This window comes from Prionailurus bengalensis, chromosome C1 (genome assembly GCF_016509475.1).
Source record: "Prionailurus bengalensis isolate Pbe53 chromosome C1, Fcat_Pben_1.1_paternal_pri, whole genome shotgun sequence".
NCBI lineage: Eukaryota > Metazoa > Chordata > Mammalia > Carnivora > Felidae > Prionailurus > Prionailurus bengalensis.
In genome coordinates this window covers 40,522,467-40,548,972 of record NC_057345.1, presented here as the reverse complement: position 1 = coordinate 40,548,972, position 26,506 = coordinate 40,522,467, and the positions used below count along the sequence as shown (strand labels likewise).

Below are 26,506 nucleotides of genomic sequence, written 5' to 3'. Positions count from 1 at the left end.
TATAGTTAATCACTAAGTAAAACACTACATTTGATAAAGTGTTTCTCACGATGCCACATTCAATCCATCTTAATGAAAACTGCTCAAACTGATTTCATTTGAGAGTACTTGATGAAGAGAGTGCCCATGGTTCTTTCTGCCTTTTTCATGAGAAATTTAAAACACCATCCAAAGCAGAGCTCCAACTTTAGTAAAATAGGTATTGTAAGTTCTTGTGTTTAAGTATGTTGTGACTGAGACAGACTTCTGGCAACAGGTTCATCAGTTTTATGACCTCCTCCTATGCCCTTAACTGTTAGAGATGTTCATGCACTTGAGGGCCATAAATATTTATCACATGCCTACTAAGGACCTGGACTATAGAGCTTTCCTGCCCTTGAGATGCTCGCAGTTTAATGGGGAGGATAATATAAACATCCATATAGTATAATATGCTATAGAAGCAAAGAGGGGAGGTATTTCATCTACCTTAGAAAGTTTAGGGAGATTTCTTGAGGTACATCTGACCTGAATCTTATAAGATAAGCAATACTTAGCCAAATAACAAAATTCTAAACAGAATAAAAGGTCAAAAGCAAAGGCAAGAAGATTAAAATTAGAGAATTACAACCAAAAAATTAAGACCAGGAGAAAAAAATGCAAGACAGTTGGATTACAGGGCATGAGGCTGGAAAGATCAGCAGGGGCCATGGCATGGAAGGGGCTGTGATTCCTTCTTATTACCTGGCATTTAAAAGATATTTATTGAATAAAGCTTATATTATCTTTAGATAAGTGAGAGCCAATGGTTAATCACCTTAATTAAGGTTGCAGAAGAGTTACCACTGGCCACACCACAATTTCCTAGGAGTTTTTTTCTTTAATATTTATCTTTTTTTTATTTTTACAAAGCCTTCACAAAAGCTGTCGTATCAAGAATTGTAATAGCAGCATCAGTTGTGTGTCAGCTGCTTAAGATTTTTTTTTCTATTTAATGAAGATTTTTTTAATACGAAATTTATTGTCAAATTGGTTTCCCTATAACACCCAGTGCTCATTCCAACAAGTGCCCTCCTCAATACCCATCACCCACCCTCCCCTCCCTCCCACCCCCCATCAACCCTCAGTTTGTTCTCAGTTTTTAAGGGTCTCTTATGTTTTGCCTCCCTCCCTCTCTAACCTTTTTTTTTTTCTTCCCCTCCCTAATGGTCTTCTATTAAGTTTCTCAGGATCCACGTAAGAGTGAAAACATATGGTATCTGTCTTTCTCTGTATGACTTAGTTCACTTAGCATAACACTCTCCAGTTCCATCCACGTTGCTACAAAAGGCCACTTTCAACAATACCCAAATTATGGAAAGAGCCTAAATGTCCATCAACTGATGAATGGAGAAACTGTGGTTTATATACACAATGTTTATCTTTTTTTGAGAGAGAGAGACAGAGAGACAGAGCGCAAGCAGGGAAGGGGCAGAGAGAGAGGGAGACACAGAATCCGAAGCAGGCTCCAAGCTCTGAGCTGTCAGCACAGAGCACAACAAAGGGCTCGAACTCTTGAACCAGGAGATCATACCCTGATCCAAAATCAAGAGTCAGATGCTTAACTGACTGAGCCACCCAGGCGCCCCTCCCTAGGAGTTTCCTAAAGATGGTTCTTTTTCTCCTTATTGCCTCCCTACCTCTTATTCCTGCTACCTCTGAATTCTGTACAAAAAAAAAAGTGCCCTAGAGAGTGATTAAACATTTGTAATAACTAAAAACCAACAGCAATAAAAATCTCAGTGCCACGGTTTATCTCCCACATGAAGGGTTGTTCATTTCCTAGCATCCCCTTGGGAGACTGGTCTTTGATATCAGTAATCCTGTTACACCTCCTTAGATCTTGACTTCAGACCCAGTGCTGTTTCCAAATATTACACATAATTTAAGGAAACCAATGCTCAATTCTTAATTTCCCACTTAGTAATTCTGTGGCCCTAAACAAGTAATCAGCTTGTTTATCTGGGGAAGAAAACCAAAAGGGAGATGATGATACAGTCTTTTTGAGGATTAAATAGGATGCTATCCTTAAATGCACCCAGCACTATGGCTAAAGTGGTGTGAAGCAATTTGGGACAAATTTGAAATGTTTGTAAAATAACAAAACTGATTTATTCATACAATTTATGAACTAATTCTAAGAATAATTCCAGAAAGGAATTTTGAGAACCCCTATATAAGTGTTTACAGCACTAAAATAACTGCTTTGCTTTAACAATGTTTGTTATCAAGATTTATTACTTTACTTTAAAAAAATCAGCCTATTTTAAAGTAATGCTGTTTCCACTTCATGTTTAAAAATGTAAATACCATCACTGATCAATGTTTTTCAAGAAAAATAATTTCTTCACAAATCTGAAGCTACAGCCATAGTTGGTGAGTTTCTATCCCTCCATTATCCAGAAAAAATAGGCAAACAAACTTATTTGTGGTTTAGAAAATATGCTCAGTCTCTTCATTTTGTCTTTGTTTTCTTTTCAATTTAAATCCCTTAAAGTCAGACATTGTCTTTAGAGTAATTTTCTATGACAGCTATGACAGCATCCTGCACACGTGTGAGATGAGATAAGAACTATGATGCTAATATAACTTTGCTACGTATGTTTTCATTGTTGTAAAGAAAAAAAAGAAAGAAAATAATACAGGTACATTTAAAGTAGAAAACAAGTAACCACATAATTCCAAACCTGAAAATAATTACTATTAAATGTTATTTTACTATTAAATGTGTGGTTGTTGGTTTTTTGTTTTGTTTTTTTTGAAAGAGAGACAGAACAAAAGCTGGGGAGAGGGGCAGAGGGAGAGGGAGAGAATCTTAAGCAGTCTCCACGCTTAGTAGCCTGAGTCAGGGCTTGATCCCACAACCCTGGGATCATGACCTGAGCGGAAACCAAGAGTCAGATGTTCAACCAATTCAGCCAACCTGGCGCCCCTTAAATGTGATTTTTTTTAAATCTCCAAATATATATATCAGAAAACATGTTGATATGTTTTACATAAATGAAACCATACCAAATACGCTGTTCTGTAATTAGATGTTTCCACTAAATATCTTCCATAATATAAGAAATACAGATTAAAACTACACTAATACATCATTTTCACATATCATAATAGCAAAATTTTTTCTGCATATATACCTAAGCATAGAGAAGTAAGATAAATACAAGGATATTTATTACAGCATTGTTTATAATAGCAAATAATTCGAAATATCTTAAATTTCATTCATACAGTGGAATACTATGTGACCATTAAAAACAGTGAAGTCACTTTATATATATTGATGTGGAATGATGTTCAAGATATTTTGTAAAGGGGAAAAAGTGAGATGCATAACTGTATAGTGTATCTCCTTTTGTGCTATAAAGATTATGTGTGTACATAGACTATTAAAACACACACACATATACACCAACCCCCTACTATGACTTTAACCATCCTGGGTCTCAAATATATGTAATATGGCACACCTGGCATTTCAGATAGATGTACATTTCAGTACTACAAATCCCAGTAGGCTATCCTCTCTGGGTTAAATAGACTGGACTACAAGCTAATAGTGAAGGCTCTCCCTGACCTTTGCATGAAGGCTAGACTAACAACCTCCATGTCTTCTTTTGCCTTCATGCCTACTTGGCCTTCTGAAAACAGGGTCCTCTCCTCTCTTCTCACTAAACAGGTGTACAAGATGGAGCTTTCTAAAGGACCAGTTAGGTCATTCACCTTAGGCCAGTGTTAGTTACAGTCCCTTAAAGTATAATTCAGGGCCCACTGGAGTCTGTGAGAGTCTTTCTGATGGGCCACAAACTAATCCATAAATGGATATCTTTTCTTTAGATCAGTGTGGAGCCTGCTTGGGATTTTCTGTCACCCTCTCTGCCCCTCCCCCCACTCACACGTTCACTCTCTGGCTCTCTCTCTCTCTCACACAAAATAAATCAAATTTAAAAAAAAGAATTACCATATGCTTAGCCTTAGCTTATTTTTATAATTTACATTGTTCTACTGTGAAATCTGCCAGATAGTACTTGACAGTAGTAAAAAGTTACTGAACATGTTTACTCACAAATCATTAGAATTCCTGTGATTTTCCAGCAAGAATGCATTGTTATCAATATACTTTAAAAAGTACTGTTAATTTATCTTTAATTCTTTGTTGCTGTGGTTCCCCCACCCCCTGGAATGTGGAAATGATGTGATGGATAAGCTATGGGTTCTTCTTCTCAGTGGTCTAAAAGTGGGAAAAGAAGTATTTGTGTACCATTGCCTTTCAAACTGTGTACTTCACATTCATATTCATATTATTCTGCCTGCTTAACAGACCACAGGTTAACTAGGGGTAGTGTTATTCCTCTCAGAAGAGAAGATGATAAAATCCTGCCTGCACTTTTATGAGGCTGCTTTTCCAGTCGTTGGTACTGCTTCTAGGTGTTCACCTGGAAAACCAGTGAGATGAGGTCTTTGCTCTGGCCTGCAACTGCCTACTTTTCTTGGCTCCATACTCCCTCTCACAACCTCCCGAAAGAACTCACCTGCCTCTCTACAGTTTGTGATAATAGCCAATCACTTGAGCTTCTAATTTCCTTATTTGTAAAAACTTTAGTCACATGGTGGCCTTCCTCAAAAATACTTTATGACTTGAATATTACACTTCGAACAATGAAAACTGATAAAGCTTTGTCCCAGTTAACGTTGGTCAGCTTTTTTATGAAGAGAGTTTGATTTTACTTTAGGCTTTTTTCTTGGTTTAACTGTGACTTTCATATGAGAATTCTCCCTGCATGAGGCTCAAATACATTTATGTTCTCAAGATTTCAGAGTGCTATCCCAACATCTGCTTCAGGAAGTGAGAGTAAAAAGATGCCATCTTGGCATCACCTCACCTTCAATATCTGGCTGTTTCCTTTTGGAACCTCTCCAATTGGTTGCTGATTGTTGGTCCCCGAACTCAGCTTTGGGAACCAAAAATACAAAGTGTCATGACTTTTTCCACAAATCAATCTACACTGATTCTTCACTCTTTAAAAGTTATTAGCTTGGAGTTCTTTGAACATATCAGGCTACTAACATTACTGGGCCTTTTACCAAACTTTTCTCTTTGCTTTTTCTTCTTATTTTCCTTACTGCCACCCAAATTTCAAATTTAGCTCAGGTATTCCCTTTATAACGAAGTAGCCAATCAAAGTTTATGCTTAAACCCTAGGACTGCCTCTGTTATAGGACTCATAGTACCACTCCCATCTAGACAGAGTGTTGAACTTCTGACCTCCAGAGCTATATGGCACCCAAAGCACAAAAAAGTGACGTAGCTTTCCCAAGGTCACATAACCGGGAGGTGACAAAGCAGGAATGTGAACCAAATGGCATGGCTTCATGCTGTCCGGCCTCTGTTCTCACCTGTACTTATCTTGAGTTTCAGTTGGATGCTGGGCTGGATCTATGAACATTCATATACAGGGATAGGATTATAGAAGTAGGCAGTGACTGGAACAATCCTAATTGGAGCCTAGATTTAAAACAGTAAATAATGGGGCGCCTGGGTGGCGCAGTCGGTTAAGCGTCCGACTTCAGCCAGGTCACGATCTCGCGGTCCATGAGTTCGAGCCCCGCGTCAGGCTCTGGGCTGATGGCTCAGAGCCTGGAGCCTGTTTCCGATTCTGTGTCTCCCTCTCTCTCTGCCCCTCCCCCGTTCATGCTCTGTCTCTCTCTGTCCCAAAAATAAATAAACGTTGAAAAAAAAAATTTTTTAAACAGTAAATAAAACAGCTACAAAGGACATTTTGAGGTTGTCGGGGAAATTTGAACATGGACACTATATACTCGATGAAATTGTAACAATATTAAATGTCTAGAGTGTGATAAAAATATGGTCATGTAAGGGAATGACCTGGTTTCTCAGGAGACAGACACTGAAGTATTTAGGGTGGATGTGTCAAGATGTGTGTAGCTAAACACTATAGTTTACTAAACAGCAACTTTGAATGTTTCAGGGAAGGAAGCATACAATGAATGATAGAGCAAATATGACAAAATGTTAATAATTGATAAATCTAAGTGAAGGATTAGTGTTTATTGTTGTGTCAGGTCTTTGTATCAATAAACCATTCCAGACTTAAAACCAAAAAAAGTAACAGTGATGGTGATTCTTAATGGTGATGAAAATCATGATAGAAAAGAAGGAAACAAAGTCAGGTCCCAATATACATAAAGGAAATTATTTTATTTTTAATGTGTTTTAATTCTTACACTGAAAAATCTATGAACTACCATTTATAAAAATTATAGCAACTTTAAAATTACTAAATACACAGACTGGACTTTCTGGTACTCAAAAAGAAACTAGAAAACTTCCCTTTGAGTCCATCAGCAAATATTTTCTGAGTGTCTGCTCAATGCCTGGCTTATTTTGAAACATAGCCAGTTCATTTCTTCCAGGTCTAATGTTCTATGGTTCTGTAATGCTAAGTGTCTAAATACAATAGTTCCTGTAACTCAAGGCCACATCACATTGGTTGCTGTCAGCCTGGCATTTTCCTAAGCATCAACTTAGTACCTTAGCTCTTGGATTTTACTTTATTTTATTTTTTTAAACGTTTATTCATTTTTGAGAGACAGAGAGCGAGTGGGGGAGGAGCAGAGAGAGAGAGAGAGAGAGAGAGACAGAATCTGAAACAGCCCCAGGCTCTGAGCTGTCAGCACAGAGCCTGATGTGGGGCTCGAACCCACAGACTGCGAGATCATGACCTGAGCTGAAGTTGGCCGCTTAACTGACTGAGCCACCCAGGCACCCCAGCTCTTGGATTTTAATGTGAAGATTAGTGAGGCCCTGAAGGCAGGGACACAATTTAGCATATAAACACTATTGCTAGTAGGAGAAATAGAGGAGCTTCATAATCTTTAATACATTTTCTTGGCTATCATTTCTTTTGAAATTGCTTTCAAATCCTTTATTTTACTTGGATAATTCTGGAATCTTCATCTTAACAACTACATTTCATTCAGCACTTACTTTGGGCCAGATGTTGTGAATAGGTACTATACCCACTTTATCCACAGTCCTTGGAATAAACACCCATCTTGCTCCATGGTCACACAGATGGTAAGTGCAAAATTGGATTTAGCACAGAGCTTTTTTACCTTTACACTATGTTACCAAAACCTAGATCACAAAGAGGGAGTCTGAGGAGAGTGTAGCTGGTCTGCTTGCCTTTGTCGCCCAGACTTGCACCCTCTGTGCCAAATTAGAAATACAAATAAAATGTAGTTTCTTTAATATCCCATTCTTATCACTTATCTTATGGTACTGCAATTAAATTTTTGCTTCCCTATACACTGACAACCCCCCCCCCAACTCTTTGAAGACAAGGGAACTTTTATTCATCTTTATATTCTCAATGCCTAACACATAGGCACTCCGTAAATGTTATTGAACTGAATTATTAATGGACCAAAGGGAAAAATGGTTATAGTTATGGAAAACAAAACATTTTCTCATGCTTTTTCAATGTACTAGATGCCCTTTCTTCACAAAAGCAGTTTTCTGATATGCTGAACCCAGTTCTCACTGTTTGGACCTGTGTTTAATTGAGCTCAATAAAATAATCAGAAATCTGTGTCTGGGGCTTATTTAGCTGTGCCTATAATTTAATCAAAGATTTATGTAGTCCATATTCAGTAGCATTTGCATATTATTAAGAGTTTTCTATTTTACTAAGTATTTCTGTCAAAATAGCAGAAGAAAAAATTTTTGTTGAACGCATATTATGTTAGATCATTTTAAGATTATTCAGTTTCCCTTTTCAAAGCTACTATGGGCGTTCCACCCCCACCCCCACCCCCAGCCTGAAGATTCTCTTCTGATTACTCTTTTTATCATCTCCTTTCTCACAGTTTAGAGCTTAAAGTGAGAATTTTTTTTTAAGTGTGTTTTCCTGGCATCTCATGTTTAACAGTGTCAGGGGTTTGTGTCCCTGGAACGAAAACTGTTTCTCCAGAGCCTTTTTTCTCTCAGCTTCCAGTGAAAAGAGGGGCGAGGCGAGCCAGTCGCTTACCACAAAGCAATGCCACCACAAAGGAAAGATTAAGGGTTTAGAGAGAGGTCAATGTGGGTTTTTCTCTAACTAAACACTTTCCTAAAGTTTCCTTGTGGAAAAATAATGAAGTCATCTCAGAGTTTTTAAAGAATTTTTATTTCTTTTTCACCGTCTGCATTCGCTTGTCTTCTCAGCATGGATGTTTAATCTTCCTAGGCTTTGTGAATTGGCCCAAATGAATAAGTAGTGAGCTGTCTCTCTAGGAGCTAGAGGCTTATTCTAAGGGCCTAATCACTGAGTAAACACATCTTTGCCCTCCCTCTCACAACTGCGATATAATAGTCGAGATTCTAGCACAGTAACCTGGATATTGCAGGGACCAATGCTTTGAAATGCAGAGTGGTTGATCCTCCAAAACAGACAGTGCCTGATCTTCGCCTGCCTCTTTCTTCTTTTTTAAATTAAATATTGCCAAAGAGATGCTGTTTTATTGCTTGATATTGTGCATTAGTGCCCTGGATTTCCAAGTTTAGTTTCAGTCAACACTGTCGGCTGCACTTATAGGGAACTCTGCATGTTGGGTTTCTTAGTAGCCTCTTCGGCACATGTGTGTTTGGTTTGGAAGAGCATTTAAATTAAATCAGTGAGATAGCAATGTAAATCGCTAATCTCTTTCTCAAAGTCTAAATGTTCCATTGCAGCATTCTTGAGAGAAATGGGCGTTTTAAAGATTTAGCCATTGCCATTGTTTGGTTAGAAATATGCTGATTTAAAACTGGACAGCTCTCTTGTTCCCAGTGTCTCATTAAATGTAGTTGCTGAGATACGATCAAGCAGAATTAGAGGTTGACATCCCTCTGTCTATTCAGCTAGAGAGCTCCTAAGAAGAGGAGTTCTGAATTTGTTAGTGCTGCCAGGTTCATGTTCCTTTTCCTAAAGCAGATTTCTAGATTCTTTTGCTGAAAGTGGTTTGGCATTGCTGCTGCCATTTGGTATCTTTTTTTGCCAGCGGTTTGATAATCAGCATTCAAGTTTCTTTCATCAAACATGCTGAGACCCATGCTAGCTGTAGGGATGCAAAGACTGAAAGAGACCCAGTCCTCACCCTTGAGAGACTTTGTCTAGAGGGGAAACTGGTAAACAATGATAATACCAATGGGAAGAGATAGAGGCCCAGAAAAGGAAGCTGTTAGCTCTGCCTGAGGGAATCAGGGAAGGTTTCATAGAGGCATTTGCTTTGAGCCTTAAAGGATGAGTAGGAATTTACCAGATAAGTATCTCTCCCAACTGTGAATCTGATTACAAACTTCCTAGAAACCAGCTACTGTTACCTGCAGACACCAACATGGATGAAGAAACCCAGAGTCTGTCTTGTTGACCATTTTATCACCAAGGCTTCCTACTAGTCCTGACACAGTATTTCAACAAATGCTTGTTGAGTGAATGATTAAATGAGTTGACCCATGGAAACAGCTACTATTGGAGTAACTGAGCTACTTATACTCAGGAATTTTGTCCTTATTCCCATTACACGTTGTCTCTGAAGCCCAGGAAGCACTGATGTATGAGCAGGGGCCAATCTGGCATCTTCATATTCTATGAGCACTCCAAGCCTTGACTACAGTGTGGTTGATTTTCCTGCTACTGCTGTAGTGCCAAAGAAAGAATACTAGGCTTAGAGTCCATCAATTTGGCTTCCAATCCCAGATGTACTACTTACTTACTAGTTGTGGTAGAATTTAGGACAAGTCTTCTTTCTAAACCTCAGTTTTCTTATCTGCTAACAAACTTACGAATACTATTTTACAGGTATATTCTGGGGATTAAAGTAGGTAAAGGGTGTGTAACTAATAGTGCCTCCTATTCATAGTAGATGCTTTTGGAATCTTAATCTACCTGTGTACCTCTGGTTACCCTCATCTAGTACAAAATTTACCTTTGAAGGAAATATTTTAATACATTATTATTATTATTGTTATTATTATCATCATCATTTGGATTATTGAATAGGATAATTCCAAGCTTCAAATATCAATATCCTTTCATCAATATGAGCCTTACATTTCTCTGTAAATGTCCTCCCTTTTTTCAGAATCCCACACAGCAAGTTTTTCTTTTTTATCATCACATCCTTATTTAATATGAAGGGAGAAGACCCTAAGCTTCCTTAAAATTTTCCTTTGCCAGAATTTCACAGATTGGTTTGCATATTGTGTTTACCATAATTTTTTTTTCCATATCATGGCAAGTGACTGTTTTTAAACTCAGCTCTTCTACAATGTAGCACCAAGAATTAGTCAATAACAATTTAGGCTCTTTAATCATCATCGCAGGGGGATGTTGTTAAAGCTGACATGTTGCAAATTATGTTGCTCAATTTCAGTTTTTAGTTTCAGTTATTTTATTAACTATCCATCTATGACAGAGGATGCTTTTAAGAGAACAAATGTCATTTCTTGATAGCAAGTTTTATCAAGCAAAGGGGAAAGAATAATTCACCATATGAGAAACCACAGCGGACATTTTCTGAAATATAGACTAGAGAGAATTCATGTGAACTACTTTCTACCATCTTTCCAGGGGCAATTAGATGTTACATGCTCTTACATAAAGACTTTAATATGAGAACACATTAAGGGCTTTGAAATTACTTGTGGAAGTAAAACATAACTTCATTTCAGACCTTTTCCCTTCAAGTAGAAGAGACTTCTCAGAGTTAAGATTAAAAACAAAAAAATACGTAAGAGACTTTGGGAATCAATTTTAATCCATATTTTTTCTCTGTACATAGTTGGATAGTTCAAAATTAATTTTCCTTTTATAAAGCATGTTTTAATATGAAGAATTGTAAATCCGTTTTATTTAAAGAAAATGCAATTCTATTGCATATTCTGCTACAGATAGGCTTGCACATGTTAACAGGGGTCTGTGACAGTCTATAAAACAATATAATCATCCTAGCCTCTTTAGAGTATAAGGAAGCAAAATTTATTCATATTAGTGAATGCTTTAGGAACTCTTAAGTGTCAGGTGCTCTTTTAGGTAGTAGCATTTAATTTTTGTCTTTGCTGTTTATATTGACAGATTATGCCTTTCCAAAATTCAAGAAATCTTATGTTAGTGAATATTTTAATTCATCTATCTTTTCTCCTCTTTTCAGAGAAAGCTTCTTGCTATCTACCTCCACCATGATGAAAGTGTATTAACCAACGTGTTCTGCTCACAAATGCTTTGTGCTGAATCTATTGTCTCTTATCTGAGTCAAAACTTTATAACCTGGGCTTGGGATCTGACAAAGGACGCCAACAGAGCAAGGTAATACTGTTGTTACAAGTGGGGCTTCAATTTTTTTAAAAAAGTTACTGTATTTGGTTTCTTATCATAAACATTTTCATCCTCAGCATTAAATTCTCTACCATTACATTTAATTAGATAAAAGGTATTTGTTGTAGCTAATGTATGCAGTTATTTACAATTGTGGAAATATACCTCAATTTATAAAAGGTTTCTAAATCCAAGAGTAACCTGAAAACCAAAACCAAAATACCAAATTGTTTTTCATCTTTTTGCAGTAAAACTGATACAGTACATTTCCACCTACTGGATATTCTTAGGTTCTCATATGTTGTTGAATATTTAGAGAAAATCTATTTTTAATAATGTTCAGAAAAAGCAGAGCAAGTCTAACATAAAATCTTAGTAGTAAGTTTATTTTTTAATAATTCCAGTGAAGAAGGCAAGACATTCTGGGCTAGTCCATGGAGTTGGTAATAGCTTAACTCTAGCATATACTAATTGATGTAATCGCTTTATTGCACACATTCTTTTGCACACATCCATATTCTCAGTAGGAAAAAAAATCCCTTTCCTAGCTGTCAGGATAAATTTACTTAATTTGTTAATCATAATATCTATAAATGATGAATAATTCTTCATATTTTGCCTGTTTGAGTTTCCCATCTGAAATATATTTCATCATGTTTAATTACACATGTGGCCATAACAGTCAGTGATGCTACTTTGGGTGTGTTTAACAATCATAATCACAGGGTATTGGTTTATGAACAGGGAGATTAAGTTCATTTCAAGGCAAGCCTACTGTAGTTACCTAATTTAAATGATTATAGAACAATTAGAAATCATCTGATTTGTTTTTTTATTATTTTATAGCTCACTGAATTTTTGCTCATCATTTAGACTTTGTTTTATGTAATCTAAACCTGAAAAGAAGAATGATTCTTCCCTGAAATGTGAAGCAAAAGAATGTTGAAGCAATTTCTTCATCTAATACTTCATTTCTTTAAGCAAATGGTTAGGAAATTTCACAGGATGACTTCGTTCTGCATTGGAAATGTTCCCTGTTATACATAAATAAAGAACCTTTAGCACCTGTATTTGTTTAAATTAAATCAGGTTATTATTCACACTCAGTTAAAGGTGATGAAAAGCAGTGCCAAAAACAGATAAAAATGCAGCATCGAAGGTCTTTCATGAGGCAAAATACATAGACTGGAGACTTGGCTAAATCTTTTGCCATTCACTGGCAGTAAGGAATCTCCTCCTTTCCTTTTATCCACAACTTGATGGAGAAGGAAACACTATTTCTAAACCATCTGTAATGGCTAAGTTCAGCAGGCTACCTGCTGTTATTTTGTTCTATCCTCCATTTAATTCCTTAGTTCCTTTTATTTTACAATGACAAAAAATTGCAGTGTAGTTTCTTTTGAAAAACAGTGTTTGAGGGTTTTTTTTTTATGACTGGCAATCAACAGCCATGTAATTGCTTTGTTATGTTTTACCAAAGAAGTCTGTTAAGTAGCACAACTTTGATACACTAGTAATAAGAGTTTGCAGGTTACAGAGACACCTGTGGTGACCAAAGCGACAGAAGCTGCTTATTAGAAAGAGCCAGTACAGCTGTGTCCTATTAACTCCTTATGACACTTTTTTTAAAACACAAAATAAAGGCCTTGTTTAAGGCTTTAGAGCTATTTCTCAATGAATTGCAGGACCAACTGTGAGGTATGATAAGATATTTCAATCTACATTTTTAAAAATATGGCATCTCATTGTTATTATTACATTCATGAAAATGAAAAGAAGTGATATTAAAGACTGAAAATAGAAACATCTAGGAATTTGCTTTAGTAAATATTCATACAAACAAGAAACAGGGCCAATGGGGCAAAAGAGAATTAACCATTTCTGGAATTTAAGATACTTGACATCCTTACTCAAAATCAAATTCTATCCATATTACAAATTAAAAAGTATTTTAAGTTAAGGTATTATATTTCTCTCTATAAAGCAACAGAATCATGTAGATGCTTTTCATGTACATCTCCACATTATTATTGTCAAGGCAAATGGAAAATACATATTTTACATACCCAGGACGAAATTTCATTGGAATGACGTATTCCTAAAATGGAGTAAAAGTAGATTTCCCTTGATATATTGAACTGCAAAAATATTTTAATTAATTAGACTTATTTATTATCACAGAAAAAGATTAGCTTAGCAACAATTTTCTTACCAGCCGTCATCTAAATAAAATTGTCTAGTTGCATTTCCATCTCTATGATCTTACTTGTATTTTTAGTACCACATTTTGTCCAGAGGTGTTTGTCATAAACATTTATTGAATTATCCATTTGACACTATTAACACTGAATAACAAAACCTCAAAGTTTCACACTCAGTTCAGTAGAAGACCACTGAACTAATATTTATTGATCAGTGAGCTGTATTTCAAAAGTTGCTGTGCCATCATTTGCATATTACCAGAAAGCTAAAATATGACAGATTAATATGTGAAAATGTAGAAGAGATTTCTACGCATCACAAACAAGATTGCTGTGATTTTTGTATGACAGATGTAAAAAGTGTGGAAATAAATTCCTGGTGGATGGCTTGTTTCATCCCATATCTGGCTTTCCTAGTTCAAACTGATCACACAAATTTTTTAAATCCTGAGCCTATATGCTATTTAGTCTGGGTGACTCCTTAGTAGTTTTCTGGGACTGCCCCCTGACGTGATAGCTGGGGACATTGGTGCCTAAGATGGGGTTGGACTTGCCGAGCAAATTTACTTTTGCTTAAGAAATAATGGGGCACCTGGGTGGCTCCGTCCGTTAAGCATCTGACCTTGGCTCAGGTCATGATCTCGCACTTTGTGAGTTCGAGCCCCATGTGGGGCTCTGTGCTGACAGCTCAAAGCCTGGAGCCTGCTTCAGATTCTGTTGCCCTCTTTCTCCCCTCTCCCCCCCCCCATAAACAAACATTAAAAAGAAAAAGAAAAGAAATACTCTGCTAAGGGGCACCTGGCTGGCCTAGTCAGTAGACATGCGGCTCTTGATCTCGGGGTTGTGAGTTCAAGCCCCATGTTGGGTATAGAGATTACTTAAAAAAAATTAAATCTTTAAAAAAAAATAATGGAAGAAATACTCTGCTAAACCTACAGAAACATTAGTCAGTTTACTGTGAATCTCTCATGTGTAGAAGAGAAGAATACTGTACCAAGTGAATGATTTGGTAAAGTTACCAGAATATGAATATCACTTGAGGTTATAAGTTAAATTTCTTAATTTCACTAACAAATTAGAATAAAAAAGAAACAGATATCTATAGAATGTCACTATTATACACCCCTGTGATGTTGATGATTTGGATCTCCAAAATGATTCTAATAACTTTCTTTCTAAGTTGAATACTTAATTTGACCAACCTATACCTGTATAAAATAGATTAGAATAATTTCTGGATTGATCTTGGAACGTTCCAAATATGAATTGAGACATCAGACTTTAGCAATAATGGTAATATAACTATCTTCTCCCTCACTAGATTGTGATCTCCCAGAAAGTCTTACTCATTTTATTTGTCTCATTAAACAGGACACATACATTTATTTTTTATTTATTTATTTATTTATTTATTTATTTATTTATTTATTTATTTATTTATTTTGAGAGAGGGAGATAGAGAGCAAGCATGAGAAGGAGCAGAGAGAGGAAGACAGAGAATACCAAGCAGGCTGCACACTGTCAGTGCAAAGCCCAATGCGAGGCTCGAACTCCTGAGCAGTGAGGTCATGACCTGAGCTGAAACCAAGAGTCAGTCATTTAACCAAGCAACCCAGATGCCCTGTAAACAAGGTACTTTAAATTTACAAAACTGTAGGAGAAAGAAATTCAGTAAGCATTTGGCCAATGAATGTATGCATCCATTTCTACCTAAGAATGTGCTTATAATTTCAGTATTATATATCTAAATGGAGGTTTCTTTCCTGGAAAACTCTGTACAGTCTTGGCTGTCATGTCTAGTTGCAGTTCAGGGCCATTCTTTCTTAAAGCAGTAGGCAGTAAGCCCTTGTTAGTCTTAAGAAGTTCTGGAGGGTATAATTTCCTAAATATCCATCTAAACAATAATCCTGAAAGAAAGAGTAGGATATACCTGTAACTGAAAGAGCTGAAGAAACAGGTAACAGTAAATAAGGAGATCCCGCAGATCATTTCTGAAAGTAGCTAAAAGATATCTTAAGAAAGGTATATTTTCTTCATGTTTATTCATTGAGTAAACATTTACTGCATATTTAATAGGAACCAGGAATGGTACTTTGCACTGAGGATGAGAAAGTGAAAAAGATACAGTGTATAATGCTCAAAATTCCTACTCTTTAGTAGGAAGACAGAGAACTAATATGTAGTATGAAGTATGCCCAAGGTGCTTTGGGAGTATAGATGAACTTCATAGAGAGGTACTCTACCTGAGTGGGCCAAGGAAGAACTTCAAAGAAATGACACATGGAAAAATGAAATTAGGATTTTACTTTTTATATTAGCAGCATTCCTAGTTTATTAGGTTAGAGATATTTGCTATTTTTATAAAGGAATATTAGTATTTTAAACCTCATAATTAAGTATCAGAAACAAAGAATCAGTGGTTTATATAATTGTGGAGGAGAGAAAAAATAGAAGGACCTGCCCAGCTAGTGTAATCATATATGGTCTGAACGAGATTAAGGTTTAAGGTCAACTAGCAGGGATGGACAGATCCCAAGAAGTTGTTTTATTAATGATTCACCCCAATATTGGCATATGCTTACAGGCAGACATTGGGGCAGAGATCAGATACTCTTTTGGATGTGGAAACATGTAGAAAATCATCATGGATTTAACTACTACAATAAAATATATTTAAGGACAATATATTGTTAGTGAACAAATGCTTGTGCTGTAAAAGAATAATTTCTTAAAATTCAGGACAGTTATCACCTTTAGGAAGCCTTGCCATTGTCCATCCTCTCTTGCCTCTCAGTCTAAAATGCACATTCTTTATGCTCCCATAATATCCATATACTAACCTGTAATGATGGAATTCATGAACATTGTATGGTTATTGTCTGTCTCCCTATTATGTTGTCACCCCCCCAAGAGAGCTATATCTATAATCTCAATGTGTTACACAGTGCCTTTGAAAAAGTCAGTGTTATATTGATAAATAATCTCTAATAGTCTTATTGAATAATAAGTGGCAGTGGAAAGAGTATTGGAAATGCTGTTATACTACTCTAATTGTGTGATCTTCCGCCATAGCCATTAGTAGGTCTAATAAAGCAAAAACCTTCATTTTCCTTGCTGAATTAATTACAAATGTCCAGACCAGGTACCTTGTCTTCTGTTGGCCCTGTAGCACTTTAGAATATTGCTGTCTGTCTTCTGTGCACCAGGCACCCGCACACCCTCTGGAAAGAGACTTGAATTCCAGCCCAGATGAGTTCATCCTGTGGTTCCAGAGTTTCTTCCCCAGACTCACCAAGTCTGATAGCCCTGAAACAACTGGCCCCCTCAGATCAGGCCATTTGGGGATGGTACTTTGAGCCTTCTGCAATGGTGATGGCATTGATTAAAGTAAACATGTTCATAGGACCAGAGTGCTAAACTGGCTACATGATGAGGTATGCCAAGGAGTCAAGCAAGTTCCATTTGGGCAACATTTGAATTAAATATAGATAGCAGTATATAAAGCATTAGCACAATAAGCATTAATTTGCTTCCCTCTATTAGAGTTATTTGGACATCTATTAGTTGCATGGGAACATTGGCACAGGAATGCCCTTGATATTAAGCTATGAGTTTTTGGCTGTAGTTGCTTCATCAAGGAAAGTTACATAACCTATGTGGCACAGTAAACCACCAATATTAACCAGTGGTAAATGGATTAATGGGTATCTCTTGTTCTGACCAGGAGGGCCCACAAGGCAAATGTCTCAGTCTATCTAGTATAAGTACTGGTTTAGATTATTTAATTCTAGAAAACTTATTTAATTCTAGAAAACTTGAATTTGACTAGGGTAATGCCAACTGGGTAATCAGCCAGCTATGAGGTGTTTATATGTAAGTTCCTGAGGTGGAAATATTTAGCACATCAGTGTACATGCTACGAAGTGTTAAATCAGCCATTGTGCACTATTTCTAAGCGGTGTTCATCGTAGCTGCAAATAGTTACCTAGGAATTGCTGACAGTGCCTGAATTACACAGGTTGTATGAAATATATATACATAATGTTGCATTAAATTTTGCCTGCACAGTTAGTACCAGTATTCACAGAATTCTGTTGCCTGTTAATATTAGCTTTTGAACTTAATGCCCTTGGGTGCAGTTATTTCAGATCACTGGAAACTTCTACTGCTATGCTGACAGGTACTTTTTAGCCTTAATATTCAAGTGATAGTTTTCCACATTACTTAATCTTTGGCAAGAGTTAATTGACTTAAAGCTCTTATTATCAGTAGGCTGTCTTCACCTGCACTTTCCATTTGAGCAATTAGCAATATTCACAGTGGCATACCCTTAATTCCAAATTACTCCATGCTTCATGCCTGGCTGAAGCCTAGATGACCATGTTACTCTAACCCTCCACCTCCATTTGATCCAGCAAATATTGCCCAGGTGTGAGGTCTGCATGGAAGACACAAGGAGTGTTAATTCCCAGCTGCTACCCTAGGAGGAGATATGGATTCTGCAGAAGTAGCTGATAAAACAGATGGACATGTTGTGGTCAGGGAACCAAGACTTCCAGAGAGCCTTCATGCCAGATTTCCATATAATTTTCCCCAAACTTCTTTATTTCCTTTGTGCTACGTTTTCCTTCCAGTACTTTTAAAGGAAATGTATTGCCATCCTAAACATCCCAGGTCAAGGGCTTAATTAATGCTTTAAAATAAAGGTTCCAAAACACCAGGAGAGTTTGTCATTTTCTCCCTGGTTTGTTTTGTGAAGAGGGAGGAGAGAAGGTGAGGAGGAACCCCTCCTGTTCCATGATTACATCCTACCCACTCATTTTCTCCTTTTCTCCTCTGCTTTTGATTTTTAGTGGCGGTCTTAACAGAATGTCAAGATCAATTTGCAGCATGGTTTAACTCAAGGTTTGCGTTCTGCCAGCAGCAATTGTCCCTGCAAACAATGCCGTGTGTTCTTGTAACTTCAGAAGCTTTTAGAAGGATCATGGCAAGGGCAGCATCTAATGACTTTATTAGTGTAGGGTTTCAAAATGGGCTCAGTAATTGTTCATATCTCTTTGTCAGCAAGTCATAATTACTGCTCAGCATTGTCCAAGGGTGCAGTTGTGAATAGTTTACTAATAGTACTGAAAGGAAGGAAAAGAGGGACAGGATAAAAGATGATGGCCTCTTATGATTGAGAACAAGCCAGTCTGTATATAGATGATGGCTAAACTGTTTATAATTCTTTACTCTTTTTAAAATAGAAGATTATCCTTTTAAAAATGTTCTTTTAGGTAATTTTAAATTACTGGTTTACAAGCCTTTTTACTGTGATTTGGATACTTCCTACACTACTACCTAGTACTGCAATCATAACTGCCTGCTGGTGCATGCATTATATCTGAACCAAGCTATATATTTTTCCCTTGATATTCATCTAATTAATGCTATTTAGAAAACAGGCATTTAACTCAGATACAGTTTTCTATGTGTTTTCACAGTCTATATGAAGACTATTTTAGAAAAGAACAATCAAAGGTGAGAACTGTTGACAATACAGTCCAAAAGAACATTATATGTTTTTAGCAAATCTTATTTTTCTCATGCACTAGACCTTTCTTGTTACTCTGTTGGTGTTCTCCTTGGTCTTTCTGCTAAACCCTTTGTATTTTGAATATTCTAAGTACTTGATTTGTAAGAGTTACAGAATAAAAAGAATCATTATATCTTTTCAAGATACACAGAGTTTCAGCTAAATGCCAAGCTTTTGCCCTTCTGTGCTCTGTGGCCAGATTCTTTCCTGTTTTGTGACTTTCTAAATTTGTGTGCAGTTGTATGTAAATATTCCCTCCCAATAGCTAGTTATCCTAGTATTTTAGAATATACAAATTCAGATAAATATGACTGCCAGAGGTACTTGATCCAGTGTTTATATAGAATACAAAACATGAGTTATCTAATGAAACAAATTCTAAAAATTAGACATCACCAAAATGAAATATCTTTTTTAAAGTAATATACCCCATCATGTCTTTTGCTTTTCTCCTTGCCTGAAATTGAAAAGATCTCAAGAGATTTATTTACTTTATGAACTGCTTTGTTAGTGTTAATAATTTTTATATTCATGGTTGTTTCTGAAGAACTTTTACTGATCATGTATCAACTATGCCACTTAAATCAGTAGCACAGTTCTCCTCTTCCATAAATACTGATAGTAAAACACTCAGAAAACTTATAAAGGGAATGTGTTCATTCAGTCACCACCTATTGGAAACTGGTTCCTCTGACATTTTTCTAGTATTTGCCTCTCAATTTAGATGGATAATCAAAAAGGTTTTAGTGCCCAAATACCTTAGTGATCTAATCTGCTAAATATACCACCAAAAACTGTCAGTCTGGAATTGTAGAGTCAGGTGGAATCCTGTTTCTTAACATACTTGGATAATTCATTAGGAAGTAGATTTTGTGTCCTTTCCTCAAGCATATGTTTGTGTCTTTGAACTTGACTGCATTACAGTAATAGAGAAAAGTGACAAAATATTTTTATATTATTAATGAATTAAAAGTTAACTGTAGGCATTTTTGTAGTTTATCTGCTGTGGGCTGACTCAGTCTGTAGGCACAGGAACAATTTAAGATATGTATGTATCTTTCTGTATATATGTATCTTTCTTTTCCTCAATGCATGATCAGCACCAAGAAAGTCCTCTTTAGCATACCTTTCTACACACCTCAACTAAGGAAAGAATGAAGCAAGTTAACATGAACAATAAAGAAGCTTTGATTACTATATCTCAATCTGAAAAATTATGTTGCCAACCCAGTATCAAATAAGGTATTGGAGGCTTTGAGTAGCTCCCAAATAAGTTACTCAGCACCACAGCAACAAAAATTTATTTGGTCATTATGAAAGCTATGTATTAACTTTTTATTAGTTCTTAAAGCAAAATCTATGCACATTTAAATATGTCAGTTGCTGTTCTTAAAAGACTATGATAAACTATTTTCCCACTGTTTATGCAGATGTCATTCATAAAATTTAGAGCAGTTAGGAAGTTGGACTCAGTTGGTCTGGGAGTATGAAGAACAAGGAAATATTAGGCAAATGGTATAACATTTCCAGATCTTTTTTTTTTTCATCTATGAAAATTGGGGAAGAGGGTGCTGACAGCTGACCCACTTGACCTGAGACCTTTGACCTTTATCTCTAAAATTCTCTTTCTGATGACTTGGACATAACTATTTTCAATAGAAAAATGAGAAGTAAGCAAGATTTCATTTTCAAAATAAATGTTAGTAAAGTTTTAAGTAGATTACTGCCCTTACCAGTTTGTGATAACTTGGAGTGACCTTAGTGGAGTGTAGCTAAGGACGCCACAATCATTTTCTGCCTCTTTCACCAATAAAGACAGCTTCTTTACCCTTAGAATTGTTCTCCAAGCTCATGTCATTTATGACAGGGGCTTCTACTGAGAGTTTCAATAGCTAAGAATAAGACTATCATTACTGCTTTTAAAAAAAACCAAAACACATAATAACTGCAACCATTAAAGCACCTACTATGTGCCATACTAATTATAGATACGGGTATAGATATAAATAGATGTATGAGTTTATTTAATCCTCACTGTGTATATATTAGGTCATTTAACTACAATTCTGCAAGGTAAATAGCCAAGGTCCAATGTCACATATGTGGAAATTATTTTTGGCTCAGAGAGGTTCTATAATTTACCCAAGGTCATGCAAATGGTTGTACCAGATATAAATTCCAAATCAACCTGTGCTTTTCTGCTTCTTAATGCTTCTTGTCCCATGACCTTGTCAGGCTGGATTATTCAACAACAAAAATGTACTGAATAACTATGCAAAGCCTTATGAAGGTTGTAAGGGGAATATAAGACCTAGACCTTTTGCTCAAGGAACAAATAAATATGGGGTTCACCAAATCTTAGAGTTGGAGATTAGAGGTGTTCTCAACATCTAATTTACAGCCATGCAGGTATGTTTCCCCATAATGTGCTTAACTGTTGTTACTACAGTTGCTACCTGGATACTGCTAGGGACAGAGAAATTAAAGCTTCAGAAGGTAGTACATTTTTGAGCTACTCTAAAAGCTAGAAAAGGTGTTTGCTACAGTGCTTCTTCATAGGGCTTCTGCAACTTTCTCCCTTTTGGTTCTAGTTTGGAATTAATAAGCCTAACTTGGGAATTAATAAGCCTGACTTTAGTTCTGCCTTACAGTCAGTTTAACTAGAGCTATCTTGTTTGCCCTAATTTTCTTGCCTTTTTTTTTTTTACAAAGTATATTTATTTCCATTGCTCCTTATATGCTAGGGTGTCTAGATCCAGCCCATTCTAAAGGTGCCCAAAATCAAGCATAGTACTCTAGAGTAGGTTTATCTCACGCTGTGCTCAGTTCTATTCTGGAATTATATTGTTGGCTCCTGTTGAACTGAGGTAGTCAACTAAATCCCCCTACCAGTTTTTCAAATATGGGGCTACCCTGATGGGCTGGGCCTGGGTTGTTACTATTTGTTTAAATAATTTTGGGGGTCTGGGTTGTTATTAAACTAGATCTTTGCCATTCTCTACTAATGCAGTTGACTGACAAGATCTTTTGAAGTTCAGATTCTGTTAACTCTCCCAAGAGTTATCATTCATAAATGATATTGTAACTCCTATCATTTCTATTGCTGTCATTCTTGATAATCCTTTCCATGCCTAGCTATACCTAACTCCAGAATTTTTTTTTCTTCTCCTTATTTACCACACTTAGACGTAGCCATCAAGAGAAGCTTTATCACCTCATATATTTTGATTTCAAGCACTTGGCTCTGACCAACACTTCCTATCCCTATCTTACTTGCTCAAGTGCTAAAGTTTTTTATCTCATTATGCCCTCCAATCTATTGACCCCACCACTTTACTTCATCTGCCCTTTTGTGTCTCTAATCTTCATTTCTCTTTTTGTCCTATTTAGATTTCAAGGCCCATCATTATGACTTCCTTGTAATATCTTAAATTCCCTTACCAGTGTCTCCATCCATTGCACTCAATTTGCTGAACCCAGCTATTCTCCTTCTTTATATCTGTGCCCTTGCACTTAAACACTGCTAGAGATAGTCACACTAATTTTTTTTCTAAACAAACACAAACTGCAAGCAAGTACACAATAATGCTGACCAAGCCTACTGTGATTCTCTAGTTAGCTTTCGTTCCCTTGGTAAGATGTCTGTTTCATACTACTCCTCATTCATTAAACATCTCTGTCCCTCTCTGCTCCCTTTCCCAGCTGCCCTCACAAGTTGACTGAGAAAACAGAAGTCATCAGATAGAAATGACTTTTAATTTTCTTTCTTCAGGTCTCACTGTAAATGTCTCCTCTTGAAAAAGACCTGTTGAACCTTTTTAGAGAAAGCTTCTTCGCCATCATTCTTTTTCATAGTACTCTCTTAAAACTTTTCATAATAAGCCATTGCTTTTGTTTATTAAAATTTTGTTTTCTAGGGGCGCCTGGGTGGCGCAGTCGGTTAAGCGTCCGACTTCAGCCAGGTCACGATCTCGCGCTCTGTGAGTTCGAGCCCCGCGTCAGGCTCTGGGCTGATGGCTCAGAGCCTGGAGCCTGTTTCTGATTCTGTGTCTCCCTCTCTCTCTGCCCCTCCCCCGTTCATGCTCTGTCTCACTCTATCCCAAAAATAAATAAACGTTGAAAGAAAAAAAAAAATTTTTGTTTTCTAATTCTTCCACTAGAATGTAAGATTCCTAAGGGCAAGAATTACATCAATCTTCTTCACTTGTGTTTCTTACTTGAATACTCAATAATTACTTGTTGGATGATATAAAAATGCAGAACAGCATAATGGTTGAGTATAAATTAATTTAGATTTAATCACACTAGGATTGGAATTCTAGCTGTGCCAGTAGGTCACTATAGGGACCTTGAGCAAGTTGCTTAACCCCCTCTAAGTTGCAGTTTCTGTATTGAAAAATGGAGATTAAAAATTACATCCCTTAGAGTTGTTATTGGACTTAACTGGGATAATTGATTTTTGAAAAAGTCTGGCACAGAGTAAATGCTCAGTGCATTGTATCTGTAAGGTATATTTGGTTTATATCAGACATTTATAAAAATGTTGACAGAACAAAACCAAGTGGTAAGCTATTTGAGACCACTTTCAGTTTGGTAACACTCTGCACGTTCAATTTCTCAGTGACAAGAAATTTATCCAACTTAGCCTGCATTTCTGAATCTTATCCTGAAGGATATTTCGAGATACCTCATCACTTCTTACTGAACTCCAGATACTCAAAGCTCATGGAATGCTCATGAGTTCTCAGCCTAGTAATTCAGCCTAGTTAGGCTTATTGTATTCTTAATAACCCATGTTGTCTCCTAGTCATCACTATTGTATTCTAAGTGTTCAGAAGCCATTTGTCTAAGTGACTTTTCTAGCTTTTGTAGAGGACTGAGATCCAGTTTACTGATCTGTACTTTTTGAAACTCATAGTATTAACTTGTTTTTAGAGATTCAGATGATAGTCATTTTTATCATCATTTATTCTAGCTTTTTACTGTCCCATTTATTCTACTATCGAGGCATTTCTTTGTCCAGTAAAGTATCCATTAAACATTTATAAACACTTGGATTGACTCAAGTTTTGTACATAAACACTGAATTTAGCTCTGTAATTCTGGCAGCTTAGGAGAAACAGAAAATGTTTCTCATTCATTCATCTATCCATCTAATATATATTTTTTGAGTTTCTAGTATGTTCCAGGTACTATGCCCTAGAGTTTACAGTTTATCATTTATAGATCTCATTGACTAATAAAAAAAAATTTAACAGTTCATCTCAAGATTTCCTGGCACTGAATTCAAGAGAGAATTTTTTTTCCATGATTATCTATTCAAGAGTCATTAAGATGGGGCGCCTGGGTGGCGCAGTCGGTTAAGCGTCCGACTTCAGCCAGGTCACGATCTCGCGGTCCGTGAGTTCGAGCCCCGCGTCGGGCTCTGGGCTGATGACTCAGAGCCTGGAGCCTGTTTCCGATTCTGTGTCTCCCTCTCTCTCTGCCCCTCCCCCGTTCACGCTCTGTCCCTCTCTGTCCCAAAAATAAATAAACGTTGAAAAAAAAAATTTAAAAAAAAAAGAGTCATTAAGAAATAAAGTAGACAGTTATTTTCTACTGTTTTGCATATGACAGATTTTAAATTAAAATAGATGTTTCTTATATCAACCTTCTGTAAAAGAAGAGGCCTTTGTATTAAATATTTTGTAGTAATGGTAATTTTTTTAGGGATCTTAGGTGATATGGTCCTTAAGTATTCCTTTTTGATGATCTAATTCATAACTGGTATAGAGCATAAAGGAAAAGCCTATAGAGTCAACCTGTCCATTCAGTGCTCTTTGTCAAACAGCAACTGTCTCAAGTGAGCATTTGTCAAGTGCTTCACATGAAAGCTTTAATGAGAGACTAAGATGCTAATATACTGAACTGTTGCTTTTATCTTTTGAAGATTTTCCTCCTATGTAGGAGATTTCTGCTGATGCTCTCCCACATTTTCTTATCCATTAGAATGGAGGTAGGTGGGGAGATGGATAAATAGGTAATGGGGATTAAGGAGTGTACTTGGTGGGGTGCCTGAGTGGCTCAGTTGGTTGAGCATCCAACTCTTGATGTCAGCTCAGCTATGATCGTAGGGTCATGGGATTGAGCCCACATCAGGCTTCGCACTGAGCGTGGAGCCTGTTTGAGATTCTCTCTCTCTCTTTCTCTCTCTCTCTCTCTCTCTCTCTCTCTCTCTCTCTCTCTCTCTCTTTTTCTCTCTCCCCCCATCTACCCTTCTCCCCCATTAGTACTCTCTCTTAAAATTAAATTAAAGTAAAATGAAAATAAAAATGAGTGCATTTGTGATGAGCAACAGGTGTTGTATGGAAGTGCTGAATCACTACATTGTACACCTGAAATTCATATTACACTGTATGTTAACTAACTGGAATTTAAATAAAAACTTTTTAAAAAGTCAAATATGTAAATAAATTACATATAAATGTCAGCATTCCAGCGGAAGCCAACCAACTCTGAAATAAATGATGCTAAAAATTTTTAATATAATAATAAAATCACATCTCCAAATTTTGCAGATAGGAAAAAATCAGGGAACATGACAGTATGAAAGAATATATATCTTTACTTCAAATCTGTACCTTAGAATAGTATATGATCTTATGCTACAATGATAATGAGGTACACTGTAGAAGTTATACAGCAGTATAATATAGTGCCAAGCATGGTGCTAATCATAACACCTTGTTATGTGACTGATGTGAGTCTGATATTGCTGTTAAAATTTATTTTAGGAAACATTTTGCCTTATCCTTAATGGGGGGCGGGGTGGATAAAGGAAAAACTAATTTGGACTCTGAAGCACATAAAAGGGAGAAAATAAAGTAATATTAATTAATCTGCTGATCAGTTCGAAAGGTATCATTATCTTCATTTTATATGTGAGAAAGCTAACTAACGCTCAGAACAATTAAGTTATCTAAAGAAACAACTAGTAAGTGACAAAATCAGGTTTATTTGACTCCTAAGTGTGTTCTTCCCTACAGTATTATGCTGCTTGCAATAATTCCTACTTTCTTTAATATGTTAATATTTGAGTATTTTACACCTCTTCTAAATCACATTTTCAGTCAGTGGGTGGTGACAGGATGAAATTATGTAAAAACTGCAGTATGCTAAAAATGATAAGGGAAGCTTAGAATCATGAACTTGTGGACCAATACGTGCTTATTTTGAGGGTCCAAATGACTTATGATGGTAGAAGCACATTGAAAGAGGCATTGGAGACCATTATAATTCATGCCAACTGTCTTTTTTTTTTAGTTTATTTATTTTTGAGAGAGAGGGAGAAACAGAGCATGAGCAGGGGAGGG

At 36.4% G+C, this 26,506-nt stretch overlaps 1 protein-coding gene across 3 annotated transcripts in view; it reads left to right on the top strand.

The window, feature by feature from the left end:
- The window catches only part of FAF1 (Fas associated factor 1), a 519,809-nt gene that overhangs the window by 362,273 nt on the left and 131,030 nt on the right, over positions 1-26,506 (top strand). For all 3 annotated transcript variants that reach the window (XM_043578729.1, XM_043578731.1, XM_043578730.1), the window contains one exon: positions 11,215-11,369. In XM_043578729.1, the coding sequence (XP_043434664.1) occupies positions 11,215-11,369 (155 nt within the window). The remainder of the gene's footprint in view (positions 1-11,214; positions 11,370-26,506) is intronic.